At 43.0% G+C, this 25,183-nt stretch overlaps 2 protein-coding genes across 2 annotated transcripts; both read left to right on the top strand.

The window, feature by feature from the left end:
• Positions 1 to 154: 154 nt before the first annotated feature.
• LOC124477652 (protein Atg16l2-like) lies at positions 155 to 12,680 on the top strand. The gene is made up of 18 exons (XM_047035588.1): positions 155 to 528; positions 920 to 989; positions 1,091 to 1,172; positions 1,397 to 1,470; positions 1,680 to 1,931; positions 2,338 to 2,403; positions 2,937 to 3,026; positions 3,173 to 3,226; positions 4,066 to 4,171; positions 5,107 to 5,212; positions 5,515 to 5,585; positions 5,907 to 5,978; positions 6,280 to 6,400; positions 6,613 to 6,718; positions 8,057 to 8,206; positions 8,575 to 8,622; positions 10,468 to 10,569; positions 11,139 to 12,680. The coding sequence occupies exons 1-18, from the start codon at positions 369 to 371 to the stop codon at positions 11,230 to 11,232; spliced, it is 1,824 nt and encodes a 607-aa protein (XP_046891544.1). The 5' UTR covers positions 155 to 368; the 3' UTR covers positions 11,233 to 12,680.
• A 487-nt stretch (positions 12,681 to 13,167) lies between these two features.
• On the top strand, positions 13,168 to 24,499 carry arrb1 (arrestin, beta 1). The gene is made up of 17 exons (XM_047035589.1): positions 13,168 to 13,388; positions 13,639 to 13,708; positions 18,262 to 18,292; positions 18,713 to 18,773; positions 19,147 to 19,191; positions 19,311 to 19,507; positions 19,624 to 19,683; positions 19,783 to 19,850; positions 20,028 to 20,163; positions 20,432 to 20,516; positions 20,598 to 20,670; positions 20,950 to 21,087; positions 21,188 to 21,274; positions 21,758 to 21,781; positions 21,899 to 21,969; positions 22,092 to 22,140; positions 22,699 to 24,499. The coding sequence occupies exons 2-17, from the start codon at positions 13,689 to 13,691 to the stop codon at positions 22,808 to 22,810; spliced, it is 1,257 nt and encodes a 418-aa protein (XP_046891545.1). The 5' UTR covers positions 13,168 to 13,388; positions 13,639 to 13,688; the 3' UTR covers positions 22,811 to 24,499.
• Positions 24,500 to 25,183: the final 684 nt, after the last annotated feature.

The raw sequence follows: 25,183 nt of genomic DNA, 5'->3' as shown, positions 1-25,183 counted from the left end.
ATCAAATTGTATTGTAACAATGCTATTGAGAAACTACCCAGTTAGTTATGGATTACTGTCGATTGTGGATGCGCTGAGATGCAATTTCACATTACATTTGAGTAGTTTTATTATTCATTGTACTTCAGCACGGGCGTGTCTGCTCAACCTCAACATGTGTTTTAATGACGTCGAGGACTATGCAGACGGGAGTGAGGAAAGAATGGAAAGTTGTATCTGATTGGCTGAAAAACTTGTTATTCTACTGGCACTAGTGCTTCAGTGCGCAGACACAAGAATAGAAATGGACACATTACTAAATGCCTACATATAGATGTGTGGTTAATAGTTCCAATGTCGGTAAATTCAACTGAAACGAAGTGTCAGTCATGGCCGCGATTGGTATGGAATTCAGGGAACCGTCTACAGCAAAAGAGAAGCTAAACTTGAGCAAAAACACGCCCGTGTCATGGAAGCGTCACATCATTCGCCAATTGAAACACCGGGATAAGTCACAGAAGACAATGTTTCAAGATGTCATACGATCATGTATGTAATACACTTAACTTTTTTTATGTAGGCGAAGACCATCAGTAATTTTTTATCAAGCCATCGGATAGAGGAAACTTAACTCGAAACTTGATATGCAACGACGTGTTCTGACATAACTGTATAACGATAACAAACCACATAGGTTACAGTAGCAGATTCCAGTAGCAGTTTTCAAGTAGTTATAAAGCTTAAATCATTGTAGCAATGCTTCAATCACTGCACTTGACAAGTTTATTTGACACAAAGGTGAAAATTAAACAAATCATTAGCACCCAGGGCCTATGTGTAGCCCAGTAAGCGATGGCTTGTGTGCCATTGCAGCCTATTGTACCTAATGTGATACCATTTATATAATCTGTGTTGTATGTGTCTCTCCTACTTTATGCAGATATTAACCTGCTGGAGAGGTCCAATCAAAAAGCGTTTATAACTAAAGGCATTCTGGGCTGTGTTGACAGGTAGTCAATCATTCTTCTGATAACTGATATTCAAACTGCCATTCACCAACTTGGATTCTGAAGTTCTGTTCAGAATGTTCAGCTTTTATTCTGCGTTGCAGATACCCATCATCTACTTCTAACAGTGATTCCTTAACATCTTTGGCTGCTAAGAATAATGCCTTGAAGAAAACTACAGGAGAGGTGGGAAATACAAAACACGTAGAGTAGTACAGTACAATACCACTGTACTTGTAGGCCTACAGTACAAAAGTTTCAAACGCACCTGCACTCATTAAATTGCGTAAAAAAAACTTTTGATCTATTTGATAACTTAATTATCACCATTTTACAGTGTTCTATATCATATGGAATGATTGGTGGGAGTTTTGTTCTTCTCTAAAGGGATTTTCCTGTTCTCTATTTAGTTGGCGTACCAGGTGGTAGAGCTGCAGCAGGAGATTAAAATCAAGGAATCTGTACTGGAAGAGCAACATGCCAGGTGAGGCCTTTTCCCTTAAGAGCAAAACGAGTCTGACATGTATTTAAATTATTCGCTAAACACCAACAGTCCTGTGTGTGTTGTGTCTCTCAGTTACTGTCAGTTATGCAATGATCAAAACACAGAATTAACAATGATTTAGTGTACTCTCTGTACAGTACTTCTCATAGACAGTACAGTGGCTGACGTAGATTTTCTGTCCGGGTCAGATTGTGCGAAGTGAAGGGTCGTCTGCTGGGTGTGGATACTGACTATGGGAAGCTGCAGGCCCGGGTCGCGGAGGTGCAGGGGGCAAACCGTACTCTGAAGCGAGAGTACGACTCCCTCCTGAAGCAGCACCATGATATGGACGCCGTTTTCCGGGAGGAGAAAGTGAAAGGGTCAGAGCTGCTGGAGGAGTTGATACAGCGGAAGCAGGTTGCAGCCGTACGGATGAACAGCCGGAACGAGAGAAGAGTTAGGTGAGAGGTCGGAGGTCGACACGAGCGGCAAAGTTGCACCCTTTCTTGGAAAGTCCCAGATCTGATACGACAGGATTGCTAACTTGCTGAATGGAGGAGACCATGCTTTTACTTGTCCAATCATGTTACGAGATTAGAGATGATCTCGGTAATGCCAGGGAGGAACAATGTGTTTTACAGTCAAAGCGTGCTACGTAGTAGATGCCAATCCACTTCTGAGAAGCAGTCTCTTTAGAATTGCTCTTTAGAATGAGAATAATAACTCATTAGGAATGTAGTAACTGGTTGTCTAAAACTGATGATGCACAAAGATTAATTGAATCCTTGAATTGAAATCGGCATGTAGTTACTCTGTTTTTGTAACGTCTATTGTCATTTATTTTTCTTTTGATGTTTGACATCAAAGAGCAAGAGAGGTGAACCTTCAGAAGGAACTGGAGACAGCTGCTGAGATGAAAGTGAACATTGATGTGTAAGTGCTTTTATTTGCCAAGCTTTATACTTTGAATTGAAAGTGATTCGATTGATCGTAGGGTAACATTGGGACTGGGGAGTTTCCAAATGAAACAAACTGAGTGAATGAAAACGGAAAGGAGCTCAGCTTGGAAGAGAAGGTGAAGGTAATTACTTTGGTGATCAGCAGTGTCCTTCCTCTCCAGAGGTAACTCAGAAATAACAGAACTCGATTAGAAAACATCTCTGTAGACACAACATCATGTAATAGTGACAGTGTGATAAGCCTGTCGTCGGAAGGACACAAAACATTGCTAACGGGAGTTGCATCTCTTTACTGTGGGAGTCACATGGCTGAGCGGTGAGGGAGTCGGCCTAGTAATCAGAAGGTTGCCGGATTGATTCCCTGCCGTGCCAAATGACGTTGTGTCCTTGGGCAAGGAACTTCACCCTACTTGCCTCAGGGAGAATGTTCCTATACTTACTGTAAGTCGCTCTGGATAAGAGCGTCTGCTAAATGACTAAATGTAAATGTACTGTTGTGACTTCCAGAGATTGTGTGAGTGCCCCATGCTCCAGAGCTGCTTCTCCTGTAAGTGAGACGGTGTCCAAGTTTGAGAGGCGGCACACTCGACTTTTCAGGTATAATAAACATGGTTTTCATCCTCAATTCTGTTTTCGAATTGTTTTACCACTGAGCTAGTCGTCCCTTATAAACAGTGTCAGGTAAACAGTGTCAGGTTCCAAGTTATGTTATCTACAAATGTCGTGAAAATGTTCCTGTCCAGGTCGGCCTCTGCAACATCTCCCCGAATACTGAACTCCATTAAAGAGCTGTTTGAGTGAGTATCTTTCCTTACACTCTATATATGTTCAGCAGTTCTATTACTCCATATTTCATACTGTGCTGCATCATATGAACACACTAAAGACTCCTGAAATCATTGAAAGACCATCAGAACATTTCACAATTTGAACTACAAACCATAAAGAGGATCAATGTCTGGCTGCGGGTGATTTCCATGCACGAGTCACATTTACGTACACGTTTCATTGATGAGGAATGGCCACAGCATGTATGTGTGCATGCACAGTATGTTTCATATCTTGAGATGACGATCCAATAACACACCTGTTTGCAAGTGTGTGTGTGAGACTGTGTCCGTCATTTCCTCATGTTCTCATGCATATGGATCTAAAACCTTCATCCACGCCTACACCATATCTGTCAAGACACCTCCAAGTATTGACAGAGACCGACCAGTGCTTTTCAGTGTTTCGAAGCTGTCGGGGCAAGACTGTGGTCACGCAGTGGACAAGCTCGTTAAACATCCCCCCTGCAGTTGTTTGTGTCCGGGATCGCAGGCAGATGAGACCATGTCACCTCAGTGTCAACTCCACTCTGCTGGAAATTACATTTACATTTAGTCATTTAGCAGACGCTCTTATCCAGAGCGACTTAAAGTAAGTACAGGGACATTCCCCCTGAGGCAAGTAGGGTGAAGTGCCTTGCCCAAGGACACAACGTCATTTAGCAAGGCCGGGAATCAAACCGGTAACCTTCTGATTAACAGCTCGGTTCCCTAACCGCTCAGCCATCTGACTCCCCAGCTGAAAAGTCGCTTTGTCGTCCCTGCAGAGACACGGGCTGAGACGTGTGTTTGTTTGCATTGGTGTGCAGGAGGAAGAGACGAGGGAAGTCGGTGTGCAGTCTGGAGGAGGATCTCTACGTCCCAGCAGGCTTCTGTGTGGCGGCCAGGGTACCTGCTAAAGCCCTGCACGTGCTGGTGAGGACAGACACGCGAGAGCACATGTTTGAGTTGGTGGAACTGTGTGCCAAGTGTTTAGTACTGCGGACGCAGGCTGCAGGAGACATGACAGTGCAACTCAATTGGCTGTTGACTCTTAATTCGACGGGGCGAAGAAACCGCTCAGTGCATGCAACATCTTAATTGTCGCTGTGCACAGAAGCATCTGCTCGACAAATTAAATGTATTTCCTAGAAGAGAGCACTTAGCCATTATCTCTGTCGTGCTGTTGAGTGTCAGACGCCTGTGTGCGCCATGCATGATAGAAAACCAGGAAATATTCTTTACCAGCTCCTTGGTATTTTCATGTAAATGCGCTCCCTTTCGCGCTGTGTGCAGTGGAAGGAAGCTCCAGGTCAGTGGCTGGGCTGTCCCCTGGAGGGGACAAAGTGCTGTCTGTGTCCCCCCAAACAGAGAGGTCCTCTGTCACACAGGGCTGCTCTGTCACTGGGAGTCACTCACAGCAGGCAGGGCCCATTTTCATTTGAATGGCCCACGCACGCCACAGAGGAACTGGCATGATCCGCCTAAGGTGGCCCCTCTGTTCTTCCACTTCCTTATTAGGAGAAGTGTCATATAGTTGGTTTGCATCGGTGCTCCGTCGCACCGCATTTAGATGTGACGCGGAGCCAGGTCTGCTGCCGCTGCCACCGCCGCCGCTCAGGAAAGGACTCCCTTTATTTCTGTTTTGAAACAGTTTCCTCTTTTCATGGGTGGTGCTTTAGGTCGCGAGCTGCTTCTTGGTGGTTTTTATTTGTCACGTGAGAAAGCGCCGGATGTCTGTGCTTAGTTCTGTGTCCCTAAAATGACGAGCTTCAGACGCATATCCACGAACATTGATTTGTTTGCGTGCAATTGAACAGCTAATGATTTTCCTGGTCTGTTAATGATTTTGTTCCACCCTCACCATACAGGATGCACATGAGTTGGGCATCAATGCTGTGCGATTCAGCTCCAATTCTAATGTGCTGGCCACAGGGGGCACTGACCGGGTCATCAAGCTCTGGGACGTGAAAGCAGGTAGAGCAGGGTCACCTTCGCAGGGCCCATCCTCCAGGTCATGTGACAGACACCGATACGGCCTAACCAGGATTATTCCTAGTCCCCTCGAAATGAATTATAGACTTTCATAATCTTCACTATTTCTTTAAATATAATGAAAAAATTATGAAAATGAGGATGCAGCATTCACTCAAAAATAAGTTGTATAAGTATGAGTGTATTGAAGGGGAAGATGATTGGAAGAATTATCGTTTCTCTGTGAGAAGAATGAGCTGGAATGTCTTCTCACTCTTCCCTTCTGTCTCCATCTTAAATCCCAGGCATGCTTCACAACCGAGGAACACTAGATGGCAGTAATGAGGGAATAACAAGCATCGAGTTTGACCCTACGGTATGACTGGCCTGTTTCTGTCTCATGTTATTGCTCTGTTATTGCAGAGCGCTCCTCAGGTATGGTCTCCTGAAACGCACGTTATAAGGAGGTGCTTTCACGTCTTGCTCCGGACGGACATTAAGGAGACGCGTGGCAACACAGTGAACATCAGTTGTGAGATAGGGTTCTGTCATGCTCAAAGTTACATTACATTTAGTCCCCAGGAATCGAACCGGCAACCTTCTGATTAACAGCCCGATTCCCTAACCGCTCAGTCATCTGACCCCCAAAGTAACGTTGAAATGACTCTGTGTGCATTACATTGTGCCCTGTGATTAGGGAACCAGGATCTTGGCCGGCTCGTATGATAAGTCTGCACTGTTCTGGAGACTGGACGACAGTGTTCCCAAGGTAACCAACGTCAGATTTCAGATCAAGCTGATAGTGTCATCGTTATACAACTTGGTGTGGTAACTAATGCGTGCTGTAGTAGGGAACCTACCTAGGCGTCACCTGGGAAATACATTACCAGCGGCCTTTTATGTGTTGCTCGTGTCTTGTACAGGGGGAAGATCTTTCAAGAACGCTCTCTCTCATTCCTTTCTGTGTACAAGCTTGAGGAGGAACTTGTTAAAAACATGCTCTTATATGGAGCTATGACCCAGTTCTAAGCCTGGGCTGTCTCTCCCTCTCTGTGTCTGTCGTTTCACAGCTCACCCTGACAGGCCATTCACGCAAAGTTACGGCGGCCAAGTTCAAATCCAGCCTGCGCCAGGTGGTGACAGGAAGTGCCGACAGGACCGTGAAGGTCTGGGATCTCCAGCGTGCCGCGTGTGAGTGTCCGACATCGCCGAAGCTCAAGCAGCGCTCGCCGCGCCTATACCACGGGCCACGCGGCGAGACATTAGACGGTCTAATCTCTAGAACGATCCCAACAATCAGATTACTTAAGAGAACGTGAACCTTATTCAGCCTGCCTGAATGGCGGTTATTTCAGTGGTGTTGTTTCTTTAGCTTTTGTGCGAATGTTTTGCGGTTGACGCAGGTGTACACACCTTTGAGGTCGTCTCTTACTGCAGCGATGTGGTGTGCTCCGAATACTTCATCATCAGTGGACATTACGACCACAAGATTCGCTTCTGGGACAGTAGGTAAGGAGGATTCTCCCCGAGCCGACAGTCATGCATTTGTCATCTCTTCCTGTCTCTATGGTTGTATGTAAACTTGAGAGAAAATGGTTGTGTATGCATGAGTGCATTTGCGTGTGTGGGTGTGTATGTGTGTTTGTGTGCTTTTGTTGAGTTGTGAGTCATGCTGTAGACACGAGTTTAGAGGATTGCTTTCAAGCAATACAACTGCAATTATATTTAATTCCTACATATTTCATAAATAATTGTCGAATGTATTGAATACACCATTGTATATATTTTTATCAAGACATTTTGATGTGGATTTCTTTTGATATTAACGTTTACTAGGCCCAATCTATCTGACACTCTGAAGTCAGAACAATAAAAATGTCATTAATGATTTAAGACTATTGATGTTGAGCCAGAGCAGATCTCACTTACCGTCCACTCCAACCCTGTAGACAGTGAAGAAAACATGACAGTTTCTTTTGACCACATAGCCTCTGGTGTATGTGTGAGTGAGTGTGTGTGAATGTGTGAGTGTGTGTGTGTGTGTGTCTGTTGTGTGGTGTTTTATGAGCCTGGTCTTCAGCTCTGGTTGGTTAGGCACTAGTGGCAATGATTGATTCCTCTGACATATGCAATAAAACAGGAAAACCGTTGGGTGGAGTAATCTACACCAGCGTGCCTCCGTTTCCTTTGATCTCAGCCCCCTGTCGCTTTTCCCTGCTTTGTTACCTCACTCGACTCATAATACATTCACTCTGCTCTCATAGCTTGATGTGTGACAATGAGTAGCTCATGATTTGTTCCTCCAATTACTCTGAACATAATCTCCTTCTACATTGAGACGTGATGGTTATTATGTAGCCACAGCAGAGCCCCCCTGAACCCTCTCGTTCGCTCCCCGATAGAAAGCCCCTCGACTCCAGCTCTGATGACTCCCGTCTTCGGCTGTCGCCTAGCAACAGTCAACCCACAATATCGTCCGCCTCCTCCACATCTCTCCTGGCTTAGAAGGGTGTCTGTTATGACATGGTGAAATTTACTGCTGCGCAACATTTTTTGTTCTTTTTTTATTTGTTTTTTTTTGTTCTTTTGTTTGTAAAGTGTCAAACACAAGCCCACCATAGCTATTTGTTTTTAGATTGGATCAAATGGGATCTGGGCGTCTCATGTAAACAAGTTATTTCACAACGTGTTCCGGATAGTTCCGAGATAGGTCTCACCATACTAATGAATGTATTAATAGGATAGTGAAATGCGCCTTGTGCATGTGCTCGTGTATGAGGCCACCCGCCCCCCCTCACCCCTCTATCCCACGCCCCCCCCCCTTTAACACCCTCTGTCCCTCCCCAGGGCTGCAAGCTGCACACAGGAGGTCCCTCTGCAAGGGAAAGTGACGTCGCTGGATATCTGTCAAGATCACAGGCAGCTGCTCAGCTGCTCCAGGGACGACTGCCTACAGGTGGTGGACCTGAGGATGAACAACTCCAGGTTGTGCTTCAGGTAGGCAGGCAGAGGGCTCGACCTCTGACCCCCACTGCTCGTTGAGTTAATGAGGCTCCGAGTCGTGACTTGTTATGGGTCAGCTCCACAGTCATTGGTCCAGGTCAAGCGTTTGGCTTCCTGCTTTTAATAGTTCAGACATTTTTATCCTCAGTAAATATCTCCCTGGCTTCTAACCATCCCTCGTTCTTTGTCTCTCCCTCTCTCTGTCTCTCTGTCTCTCTCTCTCTCTCTCTCTCTCTCTCTCTCGCTCTCCCCCTTTCTCTCTGCCTTTCTCTCACTCTGTCCCCCTCTCCCTCTGTCTCTCTGTCTCTGTCCCTCTCCCTCTCTGCCTCTCCCTCTCTGCCTCTTTTTCACTCTCATTATAGAGCCGACGGCTTCAAGTGTGGTTGTGACAGCACCAAGGCTGTATTCAGGTGAACAGACATACAAAATGCATTGGATGTTTTTTTGTCACAATGTATACAGACCCACTGGGCTCCTCCCAGCACATGCACTGTAATTACACAGATCTGGACCACAGTCACAATCCGTGAGGTATTCGACCGAATGCTAGTGAAGCTCTCCACTGATTCGCTGATGTTCCTTGACAGTCCCAGGTGGTCACATGACATGGAGGATGGCAGGCGTAGGGGAGGCTGAGACTCATCTCCCTAATTAGTGTTTAGGAGGCCAAGGAGCCCAGGGCGAAAGACATCTGGCATGATGTGTTTCATTTGGCTTAGGAGCGTTTTTAAAATGTCCCGGGGAATGGCAAAATGGCCCCATCTGTATGACATTGTTGTTCTCTGAGCCCCAGCTGGCTGACATAGCAGTAAATGGATGCCAGATGTAGGAGCAATGTCATGTACATGCAATGTCACTTTTGCATGCTCGTTGTTGGTGCACTGTATGCTGTACACTGCTTCACGTTGAATTTGAATCTTATGACCACTGTGTACGATTTGAATGAGAAGGTCACAGAATGATCGGTGGGCCACATTGTAAAAACAACACAATCCTCTCTTTACCTTCCCCCTGAATCAAAGAACTAAGTTACCGTGACACATCAGAAAGTTTTCATCTTTGGAATCCAATTATTAGCTATCCCTCAATTCAGGGTGGATGAAAAGCTGTGATGGTGTGACTGCTGACCTAGCTAAAGGAGCAGTCCGCGGTGTTTTCCTGGGCATTCTCCATTGTGCAGCTGGGGTTTCTGCTTTTGTTATCGTTCTTTGCAGAGAGAGGGTAATAGCACCCTTTTTATGAAGCTCTCTGTAACCGTTAATGTTCTCCTCATAGGTGTAGAATTGCGAGAGACCGTCTCAAATGGAGAATCTTGGGTATTGTTAGAGATCCAGTATGGATTTAACTCAAGCTGTGTGAAATTGCTGGTTGTTTATTTAAAACCACCAAAGGAACATTTTGTGCCGTGAGATTATCCTTTCGTTAAGGTCAAGGAAAAATTTAAGATCGCTTCCAGCGTATAATGGACATGGTTTTAATCCTTCTTTTGCCACAATGACCCCTCCACATTTTCGACTGTCCCTGAGGTAGGATGACATAGTGTTGTGGGTTTCAAGGGATTTCTCTCCAACCAGGGCTGATTTACTAGCTTGAGGAATACATTTCTGCTGTTTCCATGACAACGGGTGGACCAGAATGCCTTGTGGTTGTTTGGAGGCCCTGCGCTGTAACTTGAGAGTGTGTGAAGTGATCTGATGGCGAGGTTATGAGCCACCTTCAGTTGAACAAGTGCTCTCCCTTCTGCTCGCTCCCACCCTCTCTACCCCTCGGCTTACTGACCAATCTGTTAGGTTCAACATCACTGTCCTACTCAGACTCTGAGCAGCTGATTTGATACTTGGTTGACCTACACCCCCTCCCCCCTTTGTTTAGATCTGGGAGACTAGCATATGTTTTTCAATAAGTTTCCTCTTATAACGGCTGGTTGCATGACTTAATGAGGTGCAGTAGACAAGGATTGGTATCGCTAGAGGCTTCCTAGATCAAACACTTCTGCTTTGTTTCTGTCTGAAGCAGGGGTGTAGCCAGAAAAATATACTTGGGTAGGCCTAGAAAAATACGGATAGGCATCTTTTCCGTTATTTTTTTTACTTATTTACTTTGCGATGTGCACCCGGTGCATAATTTTTCGGAGATATTTTTGTTTTTGGGTAGGCCTTAGAACAAATTTGGTAGACCTGTGCCTACCCAGGGTTAGGGTTACGGCTACAGCCCTGGTCTGAAGCTAATCCCTCCTTGGTGTCGTTCCCTTCTAGTCCTGATGGAAGCTATTTGGCTGCTGGCTCTGCGGATGGTACCGTCTTCATCTGGAACGTCAGCACAGGCAATCTGGAGACCAGCTTACCTGACATGCACAGGTACCGACCTGGACCGCCTCACTCAAGCGTCACTGCCTCATATCCACACAATTACTGGTGCAACAGAATGTTTACAGGGTTTAATTGTTCTTTGATACTTTACAAATCTTTTTAACGGGTGATTTCTGATGCCTATTTTACGTTTTATAGTTTAGGTTTTAAAGCTGTGTAAAAGCTGCTGCTGTCTGTCGTTTCTCTGAAATACACCCAAGCTCTCAGGACTCTCTCTTGGAGTGCCTCTGGGTAGCCGCCAACTAAGCATCTATTAGGTTTATTAGACTTCCTCCGAGTCACTTTGTAGAGGCTATCAAGAAAAGTGGGAGACGTTACAAGCCATTACCTTGTGTTTACATTTTAGTGACTGACCAGCTTCTGTCTATCCTGCATGCATATCCTGTCACTTATTATGAAACAGCAGAGCAGCCCAGTATTCTTGGTCTGTTTGGCTCGGCCCTGCCCATCTGTTCTGGACATCTTGAGACTTGAAATATAGCTCGTCAGATCTGGTCCTCAGTCTGTGGGGTTAATGGCCGTCGAAATGTAACGACTGTCTACTTTTGCTTCTGCAGCTCCTCCATCAACGCAGTGTCGTGGTCCGTGTCAGGGGAGTATGTGGTGAGTGTTGACAAGAGTCGACGGGCCGTCCTCTGGAGCGACATCTGAAACAGCTCCTGGATGGAGAGGACAGCAGATTACTTTTGGGAGGTCACGTTGTCATGGTAGCACCCCGCACCCCCCCCATCTTCATGAAGTGAAGAATAATAAAATTTTAAAAAAGCTTATTATCCAAGAGGGGGGGGGGACCTTATCAAGACTCAGAGAGCAAATTTGACGTTCAGCTCTCTCCTACCTTGATAGAACAGAAGGCTGTGGCTTCACGTTACACAACTGACACTCGTGGAGTTGTGCCTTGGACAGGGAATATGCTGCAACATATCCTCAATATACAAAAAGGGTCTGATGAAATCAGTTTCTTAATGTTATTGGTATAATATTATGCAATTTCCTTTACTAGTGACTGTATGGAATGCTTTGCTTTGTGAAGAGATTACCTGTCCAATATGTAAACAAGCATGTTCATTGAAAGGGAAAATGTCAATTTCTGAAAGGGACTGATCAATATAGATTTTGCTTGATGGGACATAAACAGAACAAAACAACTCAAATAAATACTGTGTCTCATCAATAAGAAGGGATAATTGAAGTTCCCCTCAGTGGCTTATGACTGTTCTCACCTTCGTAGTATTGTAAAACACTGTGAGTTTGGCTGAGTTATGTCGACCATAAAATTCACACTGCACAGTTTGGCTGAGGAGTTAAGGGAACAGTCTGAGGTGGCAGGTCAATTTGAGATGCTGAAGAGATTAACCATGAGACATCCTCTCACTCTCATATCAGACTCTATTGTTTAGATACTGTTTGTGAGGCACAACAGAGTAAATAAGCAAGGCTTAGAATTCAGCGGAAACTTCAAGTTAAATGCCGCTGTGCCGCAAATGGCCAAATTAATAATTTTTGTGTACTATTTCTTTTGTTATGACTGAAATGTTATTGTTACTATTTTGTGTGAACGAATTGCCCCCTAACACATTCAGAATGTTGTCTGTACTCTAAGTATGTTTAATTTTTGTGTTTAATGTACGGCTTACTCATTATTGGGGATATCATTTTTATGGTAGAACTGTTATTATGAAAATGTCCGTAACAGTTTAATACTGGTAGTGAATATTGGATGTTGATGGTGTTGATTATGGTATAATCTGTGTTGTGTCCGCAAGTACATATGGGGATTCAGGTCTGCAAATCTGGGAGGAGAAGGTAATCATTTGAAACGAGTTTTTCCCACAAAGGCCTATTACAGGGATTGTGCTCTCTATTCCTAGTGAATACTAGTGAATAAGACATACTTTATAGACGGTTCAACAAATACCACAAAACTGACAATAGGTGGGATTATGTAAAAGGAACCTTTGATACATCTCAGCCTTTGAATACATCTCTGAACAAATCGATTGAAAGATGGACTCTGATTGCTTTAAAAAAAAAGGGACATGTGAGGTAAGAAATTGCTTGTCTTACAAAAAATAAAGCAAAATAAGACTGTTTTCATATTTTCAAGGGGGTTGTTAATTATTGTGAAATTAATAATCATCACAGGGTGACTTGGTAAATCATGATGGTGTTATAGTCACATGAACCACACATGAATGCACATCTCTCCGAAGTGTCATCTGTCTGATGTTTGGGCGGCTTGTTGCCCTTTTGACTGTGTGTAACAGAAGGACACCACAGACACAAAGCACAGCAGCGATGACGTCAGTGAAAAGACATGAATAATGGCTGTGGCTCCGAGAGCACAGCAGCTGAGGGGTCTCTCCTTTTTGATACATTTCTCATCTCGATGAGTTGGGCAAGTGAGACACCTTCTCTGAGATGGTCCGATACTACCCAGACCACGCTCACGCTCCCACAGATCGAGGGAGGGATGGAGGGAGGGGTAAGGGGGGGGGGGGGGGAGGGATAGGATGGGAGGTGGGAGGGAGGGAGGGAACATGGCAGGAAGGGAGGGTGGGGGAGAGAGGCATAGTGAGGAGCTGTGTCAGTGAGAGGAAGCCAGAAGGAAGAAGACTCATACTGAGAATAATCTCCTGGATTTTTCCTCTCCCTCCGAGATCTGGATATTCTGTGCAGCACGGCTTGACAGAGAGACAGCCCAGACACAGCAAGAAGGGATGGTCGACGGATCACCTGCTTCTTATTATTAGGCTTTTTGCAGGCATCGTTGGAGATGCCCTTTTAAGTCCATCCGTCTGGAGAGTGTGAGTTTGTACGGCACAGAGAGAAGTCCAACTGAGAGGATCCCACTTACGTCTCAGCTGCTAGCCTCCTCAGCCAGAACGTTTGCATCAGTAAATTCTTTTCTCACCCCCTCCCTTTCTCCCTCTCTCTCTCTCTCTCTCTCTCTCTCTCTCTCTCTCTCTCTCTCTCTCTCTCTCTTACACTCGTTCCTCTCCCCTCTCTCTCTCTCTGCCTCCCTCTCCCTTGCCTCTCTGCACAACGGTATCACAGGCTGTTTACAGTGAGCGAAAGGGAGATTCTACCACACAGCAGTTCTCACAATGGGTGATAAAGGCACACGGTAAGCGACATTTATAATCAGGGCAGCGGTTAGGAAAGAGGTGGTGGAGCCAAAAATAGGCTTTTGAGGATAGTTCACTGCACTGCTGTGTTTTCTCATAAACCATGGCTTCCTTCTTGGTCTGTGCGTACGATGTGTGAAATTTCCCATTGAATACCCCATGCTGTTTCCCTTTGTTACTTCAAGACTGTGTGTGTGTGTGTGTGTATGTGTTTGTATGGGGTGTGTGTGTATTTGTCAGCACACGTGTGTTAGCATGCATCCATGTGTGTGTGTGTGTGTGTGTGTGTGAGAGAGAGAAAACATACATGAGAGACTGTTGTCTTGTGCACTGGTGTCTGTTGATTCATGTGTTTAACGTGTGTCATCTTTCCGTGCATCATTTCCCCCCCAGACACTGACCCAAAGGTTGTTTCTTTTAGCATCAGGGCAGTCTCTCTCCCTGCCAAAGCATCTCAGTAGTCCAGCTCTCAATTCTCCCTGGGATAGGTGTTTCGGTGGTAGGGTCATTAACCAAGCTGTCAGGGCCTGCTGGACTGACACAAGTACATTCTTTAAAATGTATCTGAGATGTGTAACAAGCCACAGCAACTGCTACAGAATGTTCTAGATTTCTTTCTATTTTTTTCCCATAAATGTATGTCATAACGATCCAGAGTTTATTGATCCATGTTTCTAGTCAAGCTGTCGGTAGAATAATCAATGTACTGTATATTACACAATGAGTTTAAGGCTGAAAACTATCCAGAGAAATGTAGTCTTGTACCACAGAATGAAAGTGAATTGAACTGACAACCAAATGGCGCTCAGAAACACTCCTTCGTAGACTTGTACTTGCACCCTCATTCCTACACAGCGAAATCCTTCGTAATTGTTTTTGAATTGAGCTTCATACTTAACAGCATCACTGTTAAATCGCTGGTTGGAACGACGTGAAATTGAGCCTGAGGTGCAAAGCTCTGCTTTTTATCTGGATGGTCAGACATTGTGTCTGAAGTCTTGATGTTTGTAGCACATGAGAGCTAATAAGAACCTCAGCCGGCAGTCTCTGCCCCTCCACGTTCAGCCTTTCACATCTCATCTTGTCAGTATCTCTCTTTGCTGAGTGGCTGGACCAGACTCTAATCTGCTTCTCTTCTCATCCAGGAACAAGAGTGTTTCCAAACAATCGCTTATTTATTAAAAATCGCATTATTCCTTCGAAGCTCCTAAATGTGACTTTGACCAGAAATATAGCCTTATCTCATTGGTTGATTTGAGGGTTCTGCTGTAAGTTTATTTTCTTGGGAAATGTAAGGTTTCACTGTCAGCTGTGTTTCCATTTTCTCTGCAACCCCGAAGCTCCAAGGTATACTGCTTGTTTCTGTAGGTTAGAAAACTGAGTTGTGAAATGAAGGTTTATTTAGATCCAGAGTGGACAGGATGAGGTTCCCTGGTCCAGCTTCCTTCTCCTGAACCCTGAGAGGCAGAGCTCCTCTGAGTCTGGTCTCATCTCCACAGGACAGTCTACTTTGTGCACGTTCCTAAACTGTGGGCATGAGGTCACGCCTCTTTTATCAGTGAACCCCCACACCAACACATGGTATTAGCCAACATTCAAAGCAGATTTTGTTTTGTGCTTTTTTTCCTCGTATGCTTTTTAAAATGTCATTATAGTCGTCTGACACAGAGCAGTGAGCCTCGCCCTAGAGCTCTGACTCCTACACAAAAAGGGCTGGGATTGGCTGTATCAAAGGCTCCTTTTACAGCTGGATCAGAATCAGAATCTGATCTGATTCTGATCCTGTGAGGATGAGAGCATGCTGTGTGTGATGATGACAGCTTTGGAGTTTACATGCTGGTGCTCACGCCAAATGTCCTGTTTGGTCTCACTTTGGTCCCCAAGACGAGCTCAGACACCACAGCGTGTCACTGTTCAGAACATCATAGTGCCTCCGCTCCATATTCTCTCCACAAACTGCTAAGTGCATTTGAAAATGCCAGTTGTTGTATGATTGCATGAACTGTGTGAGTGTGTACGTGTGTGCATGGGTATGAAAGAAAAGGAGAGAAAGAGGGAGAGAGAGATGAGGATTTCTGTACTACCAGGTACAGAAATCCTCATGTCTGATAAGCCTCTGAATCTTGAGGCTTCGCTGGATAAAGAGGTTACTAAGCACCACATGACATCTTCTGTTGGGAACATCCAAAATATACATCCTTCAGTGACAGACTGAGAAATATTTATGATTGAACATTGATCCCCAAAGCTATGCAGGGGGGCCATTTGACCTGCAATGTGCCGCCTGATCTTTGGATGAGTAACATGACAAAAGCTCTCCATCAATTGTCCCGGCCCTAACACCTAATAAAACCATTATAAAGGAGGATTGTTTCTTTGACATGTCCTTGGGGTTCCATCGATATGTGTCTCTCACAGACACATGGCGCTAAATTGTGACCTTCCTCACGTCGAGGACAATTATGGAGCATTTAGGAGCTGTCACTCACTACCGAGCAAGCAGTCACATTTAATTTATTTAGTTTGATATCTATTTTGTTATGTTTAGTCAAAACACGTCTAGCTTTATCTTTATCATTTTACACTAGAAGAAACTGCAAGCTTCATTAGAAAATTACACTTATGACTCAGAGGGTGTGTGTGTATATGTGAATATTATGTGTGTGTGTGTGTGCCTGTGACTGCAAGCCAGTGAAAATGTTTGTTCATGCTGTACATGCATGTGATTTTTTGTCTTGATTGGAGATGGGGATGTGGTCTCCACTGCTCTTTGGCTAGGGCTTCTGTATTCATTTAATGATTCTGGCTGAAAGCATCCAATATAACTGCATGGGAAATCCATGCCCTGGCAGGGTAGTCTCCAGCCAATGTCAATAAATTGGCCGTCTTCCCCAGTGCCTCTTCGTATGAAGTCTTTATGGAGCAGCTACTGTCAGGTCACTCCTTCAATAGGTCCACATGACAACCGGTTCACTTCTAGTTCCAGTTCCGTAAAATAGAACGAGACCCCTATAGAACTGTCTAAATCATGCTGCTGTATACGATGAATTCATTAATTGTTGGTTTCTATTCACGACAGTGAGCATTTCAACAGATCCTTCACCTGCCCACTCTAACATAAGACAGCTGAACATGCATCCTGTCAGCGCGTGGAGCCAATGATTAGCAGTCTCAGCACTGGGATTCTCTGTGCTATTGTAGCTCGATATCGACACCCTACCGGTGAAAAGTGAGAGCTTGTTTTCATCACCCTGATGAAGCAGCTACGTCCGTCGTGGTTTGTGTGTTAAACAGGGAGACAGTCACCCCTCCCCCCTCTCATCCACTTAACCCCACCCCACCAAGTCCTGCTCTGCTCTCTGCAATCTCTGACACTTTTGAGTTGTGGTCCACTGCTGGCATAAAAGGGTGATCGATGGTGTGGTGAAGGAAGATATGAACTCCAATTGACTCCACATATGTATCAAATCCTTACAGGAAGCAGAGTTAATGGCAATGTTTCAGAGAAGAAAAGTAGATCATTTAAACCAATTTAGATGTCTTTCGCTTTTTCCTGTCGTGGAAGCTGTTTTCAGGAAAATAGTCAGGTTTAGGTTAAATGTAATTGTATAGTAGATATGAATAACTTAATGAGGGTATGACGTATTTATAATTTATGATGTTTTTATCCTAGATTGATAATTTGTGAATGACGGTTGCTGTGCAATAACGTACAGTATTATGAGCTTCTAAATAGGATAATTAGCATACAAAATATTTTTGTAAATAGAGCAGAGGGCTGCAGAAGTCATCTGTAATATTACATAGATAAAACCTTAAAATACAATAAATCAACAATGTTGTGACATTGCACCAGACTCCATTCCGGCAATTGTTGATTGAAAGAGAAAGATACCAGCTAGATGCATTCAACAGTTGGTAAGACTCCATGTCTGTAGGATAGTGTTTTTATGGGTATTCGGATATACTACTCAACCGTATGGGCCAGAATTTAAAAAACTACTATAAAATCTCTTTGGTATTTCTGTTTCTGGGAAAGCCTTTGCTTATCGTCCCACATCCTTAATTGCAGAGGTTTTCATTCAGGAGGAAGTTGTGAAGGTCTGCTTCTCTGCTCTGTAACCTAATTGAGTTACTGGAGAGTCATGTCAGCTAATTCATGACAACATTAGGACCCAACACGTAGATAGTGGACATAATTGCATCTGACGCCATTAAGCGTAGTCAGGGTGCTTCATAGAAAGCAGTATAGCTGAGTGCAGTCAGGGAGTGAGAGAGCTTCCAGGAGACATCTCCCTCCAGTCACACTATTACAAGATACTGATACAACTGTGAGTCATATCATCTACACATAAAGGCTTGCTGTTTCCAGGCATGCTGTTATTATGTTAACAGGAGATCAATTATTGTGGTCGTTTGAAAAACTCTGGTCTAATAAAGGTAACACTCTGCAGACCAGACACAGCAACACTTTTGGCTGAGGCTGTGCTACAAACATGACAAGGGATAAAGACTAAACTAACCTTCTCCCCCATTTGCTCTTTCTTTCCAGGGTCTTCAAGAAAGCAAGTCCCAATGGAAAGGTGAGTTGGATGTATAAGAATGTCCTCTGCCAAGCCTGTACATTTAGCTGTGTACCACACCATAGTAGACTTGTGTCATGATGTGAGTGAGCTGCCTGCTGGGAGGCTGTGGACAGTGTATGGAAGAGCTGTCTGTTAGGGGGTCCATTTCTAGCACGGCCAGCTCCATCAGGAGCAGACGAATATCAGGAGGTGACTGGGGTAACACACAGATAACATGGCTGCCCCAAAAACTGGGAACGACAGATAGGACGAGAATTAATCAGGTATCACAAGCCGACAGAATAAATCCTAGTTTTTGATCGTTACAAGCTTAACCCCTTCAGTTTCCTCTCTTCTATCCGTCTGATTTAGAAAATCATTTAGCCACAATTAAGTTCATTTTTATAATTGTTACTCTTAACATCCTCTTCTCTTCAGCTCACAGTGTACCTGGGAAAAAGGGATTTTGTGGACCATGTGGACCTTGTTGAGCCTGTGGGTAAGACAGCATTGACCATTGTTTTCCTCTCACAACAAATAAAATCAAATGTATTTGTATAGCCCTTTTTATACGCAAGAATGTCACAGAGGGCTTTACATACGGCCATAGAACTGCCCCTCAACCAACCTAAACCCTCAAGGACAAACACCTTGATCACCTTGACTCTGAGTCTGAGAAATGTATTGGCTACCATAGGAAAACCAAACAACATTTAGTAGACGCTCTTATCCATAGCGACTCACAGTAAGTACAGGGTCAAGTAGGGTGAAGTGCCTTGCCCAAGGGCACAACGTCAGCATTTGGTTTCACTGTATGATAAGTTCCTTTCCTTACCTAATAATAACCCTTCCTCATAACTCATCCTCTGCAGACGGAGTGGTTTTGATAGATCCTGAGTACCTGAAGGAGAGAAAAGGTGAAACTTGCATTCATCTCATTCGATAAGTCCCACGACAAAGTCTTTTGACTGAGTACTACTATAGGTCATCATTTCTATCCTATCACAGTAAATTGGCTTTCTTTTCATCGTTCCAGTGTTCGTTACTCTCACGTGCGCTTTCCGTTATGGACGCGAGGACTTGGATGTCTTGGGGTTAACGTTCCGGAAAGATCTTTTTGTGGCGAACATTCAGGCCTTTCCACCAGTGCCCCAGGAAAAGAAGAGCCTGACTCGTCTCCAGGAGCGTCTGATAAAAAAGCTTGGAGAACAAGCTTACCCTTTCACATTTGAGGTAATTGTCATGATAATTCGGTCATCACCATACGAGAGGGATTATTGATAAATGTAATGCATTTTGAAGTTGTTTCGAAGCACATTGTTACAATTTGATATTTTTTTATTTGACAGATTCCAATCAATCTTCCATGTTCAGTCACCCTGCAGCCGGGACCAGAGGACACAGGAAAGGTTTGATAAAAACAACAATGGCTATCAGGGGTTATGTTCAAGGGTGCTTAAAACATCTCAATTAAAGCCACAATTTGTTTTTGTCATTTGCTTTGTAAGGCCTGCGGGGTTGACTTTGAGGTGAAAGCTTTCTGCGCAGAGAATGTTGAAGAAAAAATCCACAAAAGGTAAGGCTGCAGTATTAAACTGTGTTAAAACCGAAATTCAAAAGAGAAAAAAACAAAACAAATAACCCAGGGCTCAATAAAGAGCATGAAATTATTATAAATGGTTAAATATTTGAGCACAATCATGATAAATTATGCACAGTAGTCCGTCCTGACACCTCTTTGATCGTTGGTCAGGAACTCAGTGCGTCTGGTAATCAGGAAGGTCCAGTACGCCCCGGAGAAACCAGGGCCTCAGCCCATGGCAGAGACCACCAGGCAATTCCTCATGTCTGATAAGCCTCTGCATCTTGAGGCTTCGCTGGATAAAGAGGTTACTGAGCACCACATGACATCTTACATTTAGCAGCTTATCCAGAGCGACTTATAGCAAGTACAGGGACATTCCCCCCGAGGCAAATAGGGTGAAGTGCCTTGCCCAAGGACACAACGTCATTTGGCACGGCCGAGAATTGAACCGGCAACCTTCAGATTAATAGCCCCCCATTAATTTTGTACACAGTTAATGCGTATGTTACTAAGATTGGTGATGATGTTACACTCGACCTTTCAATTTAATATTTTATTGATCTTTTTTTCAGATCTATTATCATGGGGAGCCGATCAGTGTTAATGTACATGTCACCAACAACACGAATAAGACAGTGAAGAAAATGAAGATTTCAGGTAATGCATCTTGATGGCTCAATCCCAAGTCTATTTCTATAGACACATGCAGGTAATAAGTATTGTTATGTCTATTTACAGTGCGTCAGTATGCGGATATTTGCCTGTTCAACACTGCACAGTACAAGTGCCCTGTCGCAACTGAGGAGTCAGAGTACGTTAATTCACCATAACTTGTGCGAAATAATTCATTTGACATTTAGGTCAGGCTTCAGCAACGAGATCAAACACATAGCTGACAGACATATTGGTACTTTAAAATAATTTCATGAAATTGAGAGAAAATGCAGTTCTACTTTTACCAACCTCAAGTCATGTGTAACAATTCACAGCAGAGCAATTCACACATTTTGCAGCAGCGACATGCAGTCATGGTCTATAAATGTACCTTGTATAGTAGTAAATCTATGTTCCATATGTTATTCCTTTTTAGTGACATTGTGGCTCCGAGTGCAACATTTTGTAAAGTTTTCACCCTCACCCCTTTCCTTGCCAACAACCGAGAAAAACGTGGTCTTGCACTGGATGGAAAACTAAAGCACGAAGATACAAATCTAGCATCAAGCACATTGTGAGTTAAGCATTACAACACTGTATTAAAAAATTCATCTGACACTCTATGACACAAATGTAAGGAAGATATCTGCCTTATTTTGACCCCAATTCCTAAGCAGGTTACGGGAGGGGGCCAACAAGGAAATTCTTGGCATTATTGTGTCATACAAAGTCAAAGTGAAGCTGGTTGTGTCTCGAGGCGGGTATGCAATAAATATTCCTTTGGATTTATCTGTCATACATCAATGTATCAAGTTGGTTTTGCATCATGATTGATTGCTTACAAAATGTCCAGTAATAAGTAACATTTACATTTACATTTATTCATTTAGCAGACGCTTTTATCCAAAGCGACTTCCAAGAGAGAGTTTTACAAAGTGCATAGGTCACTGATAATAACAATAAGATAGCCCCACAGCATTGCGGGTAGTCAAAAACAAGAAGTACACATTGTGAACAACCAAAAAAAATAGTGCTAAAGGGAAGAAACCATAAGAGCATGGAGTTAAACAAGTTACAATTACACAACATGAATCTTTAAGTGCAAGTGTACCTGTAGGAAAGCAATAAAAATAAAAAAGTTAGCCACCCCATGCAGAGTATAGGCTATTGCGGAAGTATTTTTTCCTGTTGACAACTTGACGAAGTTAAAGCATAGCATTAATAGTATTTTTCATTGTTTTCAGACTTTTAGGGGACCTTGCCTCAAGGTAACCAACCAAATTATACACTGATTTGGGACAAACCACAGGAATTCAGTGACATGTTTTATAGCCTATGGTTTGTAAGAACATTGCCAACATGTTGTCAACTATTCTTATTTTCAGTGACGTGTCTGTAGAACTGCCCTTCACGTTGATGCACCCTAAACCAATTGAAGACTCAATCTACAGAGATGGTAGGTTATTATTTACGCTGTATTTATCGTGAACATTATTAAGGACAAGACTGCCATTTGAACAGCAACAAGAGCGTGAAATATTGACATTTGAAATACTTTCGCCATTTCCTGTGTTCCAGCACCAGACGAAACACCGATAGACACAAACCTCATAGAATTTGAAACAAAGTAAGTAGCGACTAGGTACTGGGTTTGCTGATATGCAGCAGTAGCGTCATTGGGTGGCCCACTGCATGGCTCGTCAATAATACATGCCCAACTTCCTGCCTCTCCCCTTAACAGCCACTGTCTCTCTGCATGTACATTAACAAGCAGATAAGCACAATTATGAATAATTAATCCAACATCGTTTCATGTAATGTGCTCCTCTTCGCACAAGCATACACTTCTAATCATTTCAATCCTGTTTTTTACGGTACCATCAAAAGGTTGGCAGGAAAAAAGTGATTTGAGTGGCAGGTTTATCTTCACTCAGGCCAGCTAGAGCACTAACAATGATGGATCCAGTTATTATGCTGACATTAACATTACTGAGTATGTGCTGGCATGTTCCCCCATTCAGTAGGCTATGTCAGGAAGTGCATACATGAGTCAAATTACTGTAAGTGCAGTGATTGTCCAAACATACTGTATGTCAGACTATATGATGATCACAACAGTCTCTGTGATTGCTCGCGGCAAAGAACAAAACTGAGTAACTGCAATAACAAAAACATTTCTTCTCAGCGATGATGACATCATTTTTGAAGACTTTGCACGGCAGAGGCTCATTGGTGCGAAAGATGACAAGGATGAGGATGACGAAGGAACAGATTCGCCCAAGCTGAATGACAGATAAAGTTGGCTGTGTTTCCTGTGTTATAATGCTGTGGTATTGGGAAGCTAAAGACCCCTTAGGTAAACCAGAGTCCGGGAGACCCTTTAAATACTCACAGTGGTACCGTTGTCGTGTTCTTGTTCACATTTGTTATCGCCATACAGTGAGGATGTAAAAACTAGAATAATGCAGGCTAGACAGTGTGGTAAAAGGGGGGGATGTTAAGTATGGAACAGTTCTGAACCCTTGTTGGCCAGTTTAAGCAGTGGTTATAGCGTTTCATCATGACTCAAACATACTACAGTGGTAGCATGCCTATATGTCACTTTGTTATACTTGTTTTTCATTAGGACAGAGCAAGAGAAACTTTATATGACAATTGTATTTAATACACTACAACACATGTAAGGAAATTGATTTGTTATGACTATATGTGTTGCCAAACTTCATCTCTTGTTGACTTTTGGGGAAATGAGTGGGCAATGCGCAACTGTAAAAACGTAACAAGTACTCCTAGACAGTAATTATAACTAATTTTACCCCAAAAAGCTTAACCTCATCTTGAGAATTTAGCTATAAAATTAAGCTTTCAGGGTATTGCACTTTACACTGGGATAACTAGAGAAGCCTATGTGTGTGTTCTATTTTTTGGGAAGAGGGTCTGGAAAAGGAATACTATGACAACATTCTATTGTATGATGCATTTCTGACTAGATAGGAAAGCCCCCCCTAGTAAGATATTGTGGCCTCCGGCTCCCTTGGACTCAAAGACAGATCACTATGAAACACGAGTGGAGATGCATACTCACCAAGTGATGCAACAAAGATCCTTATATAAATGAGTGGCCTTGCATAAAACATAGACAGGTGTTTTGTGAACAGGATTAATAATAAGACTTTATAGGTACAACATTTATTTTGAAAATACAAATTGAGCCATTTACAGTAACACAGGTCATTTACTCTGTAAGATGGTTGTGTAGCGGTGAAGTCATACTATTTTGCCACAATTAGTTTATTTTTATTGAAACTCTCATCTTGGGAGTAGTATAAATTCCATACAAAAGACCAACAAATTCCTTGTGGGTGTAACATTTTGCGCAAAACAATGTGTAGGATCCTGTGCTGAGCCAATATACATATTATTGACAGTAGAGATCATCTTGATAGATCATCAATCCCTGATCTTGTAAATTATAATCTCTTGAGAATGGTGTTGTTCCTGCTGCAGACAGGATAAGTGATTCATGTTTTCTGCGAAACACATCCTCCTTTTTTTCCCTGTGTAAGAACGATCATAGAAAAGGAACCAAGGACTTACTTTCTTCAAATTCAGATATCAGTTTTTTTAATCCACATATAATGTTTGGAATAGTGAAATGCAGTGCAGAGTTGTGGAACATCTGGAACATATTAATGTGTAATATGTACCATACTAATGTACCATACATAATAGGAAACATGCTTGTTTTATCCAACTCTCTGATATTTGAAAACACAAATCTTATTAATCTCATGGATGAGGATATTGTTTATTTATTGGTGCAACTTCTCTATATCAAAATCACCCATACGTTTTTACAATAAAGTATAATTGAAAAATATTATTATTATTATTAAATAAATCTATTGAAATAATCAGCTCTTTTAAAGGGGTGATGACAAAATCTGTATGTTCAACTGCATCTTTAATAAAATTATATTTGTGGCTACCTGGTATATGCCAAGCTTTTGTTTTCATTGTAAAGTAGAAGACACTTTTATTGTCTTATACTGCAGGTTATTTGAATGCCATCTGTGATTACCACATTGTCGTATAAAAAATTGCCCTTAGTGACCAATTATATCCTTGACAACTTGGTGGAAAAATGAATGTAATTAGAAGAGCCTGATCATAGTTAAGGTTTTCTCCGGACAGCCTGTTGTTCAGGGACTACATACCCTCCTCACTTACAGTGCCCTCCAAAAGTATTGGAACAGTGAGGCCAATTCCTTTATTTTTGCTGTAGACTGAAAACATTTGGGCTTGACATCAAACGATGAATGTGAAACCAGAGATCATCGTTTCAGCTTTTATTTCCAGGTATTTACATCAGGATCTGATGCACAAATTAGAAAATATCACCTTTTTGTTCGAACCCACCCATTTGTCACGTGAGCAAAAGTATTGGAACATGTGACTGACAGGTGTGTTTTGTTGCCCAGGTGTGTCCTATTACATACATTATTCAATCAATAAATACCACTGAATGTCTACACTCAGGTTCAGATTGGGTAAGATAGGTTTTGTCTATGCAGACTGTATTCAGAGGTGAAAACAACATGAAAACCAGAGCGCTGTCTTTGGGTGAAAAACAAGCAATTGTGAGTCTTAGAGAAGATGGAAAATCAATC

The sequence above is a fragment of the Hypomesus transpacificus genome, chromosome 15 (assembly GCF_021917145.1).
Source record: "Hypomesus transpacificus isolate Combined female chromosome 15, fHypTra1, whole genome shotgun sequence".
Lineage (NCBI taxonomy): Eukaryota > Metazoa > Chordata > Actinopteri > Osmeriformes > Osmeridae > Hypomesus > Hypomesus transpacificus.
This window is presented reverse-complemented; position numbering and strand designations above follow the sequence as displayed.

Excerpts from the sequence above, each read along its gene's own strand:
- LOC124477652 (XM_047035588.1), top strand. The coding sequence starts at position 369 with ATGGCCGCGATTGGTATGGAATTCAGGGAACCGTCTACAGCAAAAGAG. Across the intron at positions 8,623-10,467 it reads AGCACCAAGGCTGTATTCAG|TCCTGATGGAAGCTATTTGG; the intron begins GTGAACAGACAT and ends GTTCCCTTCTAG. Across the intron at positions 10,570-11,138 it reads AGCTTACCTGACATGCACAG|CTCCTCCATCAACGCAGTGT; the intron begins GTACCGACCTGG and ends TTGCTTCTGCAG.
- arrb1 (XM_047035589.1), top strand. The coding sequence starts at position 13,689 with ATGGGTGATAAAGGCACACG. Across the intron at positions 19,192-19,310 it reads GTACCTGAAGGAGAGAAAAG|TGTTCGTTACTCTCACGTGC; the intron begins GTGAAACTTGCA and ends TCATCGTTCCAG. Across the intron at positions 22,141-22,698 it reads CTCATAGAATTTGAAACAAA|CGATGATGACATCATTTTTG; the intron begins GTAAGTAGCGAC and ends ATTTCTTCTCAG.